This window comes from Globicephala melas, chromosome 2 (genome assembly GCF_963455315.2).
Source record: "Globicephala melas chromosome 2, mGloMel1.2, whole genome shotgun sequence".
NCBI classification, from domain to species: Eukaryota; Metazoa; Chordata; class Mammalia; order Artiodactyla; family Delphinidae; genus Globicephala; species Globicephala melas.
The window spans coordinates 74,743,395-74,749,394 of record NC_083315.2 but is presented as its reverse complement, the minus strand read 5'-3'; the positions used below and the strand labels follow the sequence as shown (position 1 = coordinate 74,749,394).

General features: G+C 44.8%; 1 protein-coding gene across 15 annotated transcripts in view; it reads left to right on the top strand.

Moving 5' to 3' along the window:
* The first annotated feature begins 652 nt into the window (after positions 1-652).
* The window catches only part of MINDY2 (MINDY lysine 48 deubiquitinase 2), a 115,783-nt gene continuing 110,435 nt past the window's right edge, over positions 653-6,000 (top strand). For 5 of the 15 annotated variants that reach the window (XM_060294202.2, XM_060294201.2, XM_060294200.2 and 2 more), the window contains exon 1: positions 654-1,716. In XM_060294202.2, the coding sequence (XP_060150185.1) occupies positions 871-1,716 (846 nt within the window). In that variant the 5' untranslated portion in view covers positions 654-870. Of the gene's footprint in view, positions 1,717-6,000 lie in introns of all 15 variants that reach the window. The other 10 variants (XM_060294208.2, XM_060294207.2, XM_060294206.2 and 7 more) reach the window with 4 other exon arrangements.

Sequence of the window (6,000 nt, the reverse complement as noted above, 5' to 3'; positions counted from 1 at the left end):
AAAAGTCACTTTTTCAGGAACAGGCACTTCCCACTCCATGCAAAATGAGGCCAAGTCAACAAAACAGCAAAGACTTGGCTAATGCAAGCACAAGCTAATTTATTATGATTGGCCCAAATTACCCACTTTTTTTTGCCGCGCAGGCCAATATCCACAACCGCACTGATGCCTCATGTAGGGCGAACGTTTTCACCAGTAGCTGGTGAGGAGCACGGTGTTTCTCAGCCAAAACCGAGGGAGACTGGAAATTGTGCAGTGCAGTAATCCAAACACCTCGAGTGGATCTCAGTCTTTAAAATCTATATCTCGTAAGAAATTCCTTCCATTTTCCATATTACAAGCTGGGTAAACAAATCTCCGGAGCTCTTCAGGGATGAGCTCTTTTCCAAATACTACAACCACTGCCACCTCCCCATCCCTCAGTCCAAGGTTGAACCACACACGACCCAGTTCTGAAGGGTCACATCTAGCTGACCGCCTCCCAGCTGGCCTTTAAAGAAGCCGCGCGCGGTCGAGCAGCTCCGAAGTCCAACTTCCGGCCACAAAATGAGAGGATGTTTTCCTCCTGGCCACACCCTCCTAGCCTCGCCCTCCACGCCCCGCGCAAGAGCGCGCGGGCGCGCGGGAGGGGCGGGGCCGCATAGGCGGCCGCTGCGAGTTTCGCCCTCCCTCAGCGGCGCGCAGGAATGCCCCGGGCCCACGGACAGCGCGGCGCCGCGCGCGCTCGCTCCCGGTGCCCTCCTCCGTGACGTGCCTGGCCCAGGCCGCGCAAGGGCGCTGTAGCTGCCAGTGCCGCTGTCATGGCGTCTGAGGCGCTGTCTGAGGAGAACCCGCCGCGGTCTCTTTAGAGCGAGGGGCGGGCGGCTGGGTATGGAGAGCGGCCCTGAGAGCCTGCAGCCGCTAGAACACGGAGTGGCCGCCGGGCCGGCGCCAGGGACAGGTTCTCCGCAGGAAGGGCGACAGGAGACCAGGCTCGCCGCTGGGGATGGTCCTGGAGTATGGGCGGCGGAGAGCAGCGGCGGGAAGGGGCAGGGGGCGGCAGCCGCCGGGAGGAGCCTCTCGGACTCGGCTTCTCCCGCCGGCTCGCCTCGGGTTCTCGTACCCTGCAGCTCCCTCCCGGACTTGGACTTGAAGGGGAGCGATTTGGAGAGTCCTGCTGCCCAGAAGGCGCCTCTGACAGGGCAGCACAAGGTGACCGCCTCCCCGGAGGCAGCTGAGGCCGGAGCCGACCATGAGTTGGTTCCGGCCGGAGAGGCGGGCGCCCTCGCGGATCCCGCCGGCACCTGCCGGGCAGAGTCGGCGGCCGCGGGCTCCGAGGAACCCAGCAGCGGCGGCGGCCTCAGCAGCAGTTGCAGCGACCCGAGCCCTCCCGGGGAATCGCCGAGCCTGGACTCCCTGGAGTCGTTCTCTAACCTGCATTCTTTCCCAAGTAGCTCCGAGTTCAATAGTGAGGAAGGAGCTGAGAACAGGGTCCCCGAGGAGGAGGAGGGAGCGGCGGTGTTGCCCCGGGCTGTGCCTCTGTGCCGAGAGGAGGAGCAGGAGGAGGGGGAGGCAGCCCAGGTGCTGGCGGCCTCCAAGGAACGCTTCCCGGGACAATCTGTTTATCATATCAAGTGGATCCAGTGGAAGGAAGAGAACACACCCATCATCACGCAGAATGAGAATGGCCCCTGCCCTTTACTGGCCATCCTCAATGTTTTGCTTCTGGCCTGGAAGGTACACTCCGCAGCTTTCTATTTCCTACAGCTTTCGGGGAGGGGGAACACGGGGCGAGGGAGCTGCTGCCTGTCAGCTGATGGCTTCTTCCTTTTTTTCCCTCATTCATCAATCCGTCCCTTTTTCTTCTTACATGAAACTCGTTCTGAGACTCTCTTGTTGGAAGAGTGTTCTCATATGTATGTCAGAAAGAATTGCCGGCAACCTCAGGTCTCTCTTGCAGTGTTTAGTGATGAACGTTCAGCATTCAGCTATGGCTGATATACTTGGAAACAGCCGGGACTAGGAGCATCCTAAACCCTTTGATTTATTTTTTTTTAACCTATATTTTTCTGTGTTATTCCTTCTTACTGACTTTATCACATATGCAAAAGAGTGAAGAAATGGGGAAGGTCATGTTCAGAAGTTACCATCAATCCGTGATATCAGGGAGCAAGTTTGATGGTTACGTTTAGTCTATTTTCCAACTCCTGCTTGCTCCATTTGGGTGTGGATACTTAAGGACATGGTGCTGGGGAAGATGTGGCCCCTTAGACAAATTCCATTTAAGGAAAAGCAGTGGCCTGAGACCTAATTACCATAACTTCTTGGTTTTCAAAGATTGTTTTTATTTTATGCATGATTTTTACTTGCCTCATTTCTTTGATTCTACTTAAAGAGTCTGGCATTATTACCAGTAACCACACATCAGAATGTGTTAAGGGAGCTAAAATTATAACAACTAAAATAAGAAAAGATATATTCAAGTTAAAGGAGCAAAAGAGGGAAGGGCCCTTCAAAAGGAAGTATATTGAGGGCTCAATATATTGAGGACCCAATATATTGAGGACCTGTAAATGAAGTGTCTTATTTAAGCTTGCAGTTTTAGAGTGCTGAGAACATGCATCTTAGAGTACATATTTTACTTTTAAATTGAGAATTGTATCTATAGATAAAATGTTCCCTAGAAAAAAATAATCTGGATTATTGTGACTAGTTAGGAAGAAAATCAAGTAAAGGAAATAGTGTTTATTAAGTCCCTTCATCTTCCTTTCTAGCAAGGGCTAATGCAAAAGAAATAAGATTATATCTTACCAGTATCTAGTACATAATGGCACTCAAATGTGTTGAGTGAAAACTGCCTGCTCTTGAAGAGCTGTTGAGCTATTTGGAGTTGCAGCATCGACTTACTTGAAATTACTAAAGAACAATGCAAGACAATACACTATAAATGCTAGGTTATAGGAAGCAGATTGAAATGCATTAGACATCCCCAAAGGGGAAGTTTTCCTTTGGTCTGGCATAGTCCCAGAGAGCTTCATGGAATTTTTAGATCTTGAAGGAAGCTTTTAAGGAAAAGTAGGATTTAAAATAACAGGAAAATGGAATTCCTGGGAAAGGGAAGGGTATAAATAAAAGGGATAAAAATAAAATGGATAATGTGTGTGTGTGTATGTTTTGGATGACAAGAGTGGTAAGTTCATATTGCAGGATAATAGAAAATAAGATTGAAAAGGTGAAGAGCCCCTTGATGAAAGCCCTTGAATGTCAGACTAGGGAGTTAAATTTCATCCTATGAGCCAAAGTCCCCAGTCTTTCTGTCAGAAGGAGTAACAGTTTTCTTTAGGCTTTTCTCACTTCCTAGTTTCTACATAGTACTGCAGAAGTTCAGAGGAAAGAGCAAGTACCGTGGTCTCAAATATTTGGGGATAGATGAGCATTGAATTGGTCTTTGAAAGACAGCATACATTTGCGTTCCCACTATATGTGAGGTACTAGAAATACAAAGATGAGTAAGATGCACGTGTGCCCTCATGTAGCTCATTAGTAATGGGGAGACAGACATATAAACAATAACCACATTGCAATGTAGAAGTTCTAAATACGCTATGGAATTACAGAGAAAAGTGTAATTGGCAATGGAACATGTCAAGGGAAAGCTTCACAGAAGAGGTAACCTGTGTACTGGGTCTGATGGATGAGTAAGAGAAGTTCCTTCGAGGCAGAGGGAATAGTGTGTTCAAAGACGCTGAAGCAGAAAAAGGTTTTTTCTATTTGGAGACTCCAACCTTGCTTGGAGTGCAGTGGAGGAGGAGAAGGAAATGGCAGTAGCAGGAAATAAAATTGATAGGTGGGTTAGACTCTGAATGAGCAGGCATGCTAAGGTACTTCGAGATTGTTTTATAAATCTTTGGTTCTTAGCCTTTTTTCTGCCTCAAGGCTATTGATGCACACAAAAATTACTCATCAGTAATCATCAGTGATTGATGAGGAGATCGATTAAGAGAAGCAAGGTTGGATAGAGCAGTGTTCTCAAAGTGAGCCAGGGCTTCTGAGGTCAGTACTGTTCATAATAGTACTCAGGTTTTTTTTGCCTTTTTCGCTCTCATTCTCTCAGTGTCAGTAAGAGTTTTTCAGGCTGTATGATGTGTGATGACATAATTGCTCTGACAGTTAACAGAATCTGTGCTTGTGCATTCTTGTGTTTAAAATTTTTCTCAATTTTTATTTCTAGTATGGTAAATCTTGATAGATATAATCCACTTAAACAAGAGCTCTTTGTGATCCTAAATAATTTTTAGGACTGAAGAGGGTCTTGAGACCAAAAAGTTTGAGAAATGCCGTAGTAGAGCAAAATACTAAATAGGGTATGAAGGTAGTTGTCAGATTTCAGAGGACCCATCATTAGACATGTTTAGACTTTATATACAGCTGATAATAGGAAGCTACTATAAATTACTGGATAGAGGAATGACATAAAGAAAGGGGTCTTTTCATTTGAGATTAGACTGGAGGTGAGATTGTAATGAGTGTAGCAGGAAGAATTGATGAGGATAGCTCTTTTGGATGGGAAATTCTCTGCCCCTTCTCTCTGTTGAGGATAATGTCACAGCCTAAATGATGAATTGATTGCTATCTGGATATAGGAAATGAAGGATGTGACACTTTTTCTAATTGGATAATAAGGATTGGTTGGATCATTCAAAAGGTAGAGAATGTGTTTTAGATGGGAAAGTTGATGTCAGAGTTTGGCTGTGTCAGGTTGGAATTATCTGTTAGTGGGACATAAAAATATAAATGTTCATTATGCCTCCAGAAACATAGAATGGGCCTCAGGAAAGACGTAAAAATTATGAGAAAAATTGAACTGGAGAATTATTGCATAGATATAAGTATGGTATCAGTGAGAATACATGAATTCTCCAAAGAGAGTGGTGAATAGTTCTCAACTATTTGTCATCCCAGTATATGTGAGGAACTGCAAATTGCCATTATAAACATCCTCCCTCTATTTTCTCGCTCCCTCTTCCATCCAGTTCTCCAGTAGACACAGAGAAAACAGAGGAATAAAGAGGAAAACAGAGGAATAAAGTTGCTGGGGAAAAGGGAATGCTAAGCAGTAAAGATGAGAGAGTGTAAAAGAAATCAGTATAGGCACAATTTGAGATGTAAATGAGAACTAGAGATAGGACAAAGTCATGATAGTAGTGTGGGAGAGAGACTCTAATTTAAAAAAAAAAAAAAAAGGTCAGTTATCATTGTTAAATGCAGCAGCATCAAGGAACTGGTGGAGTAGGAAAGATTTTGCCAAAAAGGACAGATATGAGAACAAGGTCGCTAAAAAGTCAGGATAACATGGAGTCCTCAGAATAGGTGGTAAAATTCTCTTCAGAGGAAAACAACAATCTTTTTTTCTGAAGTAATGGAAGGAAGATACAAAGACAAGGTCATGTTAAGATAGAGAGACATGAAAATTGAGGCCTCATTCTCCATTTTGGCAGAATAACAGATGATCTCATCAGTAATAGCTATTGAACTTGCCAGTAATTAAGGAGAGAAGTTGTAAAGCATCGAAGGGTGAATTTTGTGAGAAAATTATGTTGTGTTTTAAAGAAGTTCTCATCTCATTGAAGATTATGCCTAGGAATTTGAGGCATAAGCAGAAAGTACTCAGTGGCCATGGATAAATTGGGGTATTCTTTTAAAACTTCTAGTATGTCAATTTTGCTTCCACCCCCCCCCAAAATAGTTCTCTCATCTCTGGAAATAGGAGCAGGAAGAATGTCTGGTTAGGATTATCATGTATTGGGCTTTTCAAGGGTTGATTCATGGAGAGTCAATGGAATTAAGAATTGAAAGTAAAACAGTTGATCATCTTTTTTGGGGGAGAATGAAGTAATGAGAAAAATCAGTAAGGAATTTCCTAGCAGTCCAGTGGTTAAGGCTCTGCGCTTCCACTGCAGGGGGCACGGGTTCGGTCCCTGGTTGAGGAACTAAAAAAACAAAAAAATCAATAAACTGAAT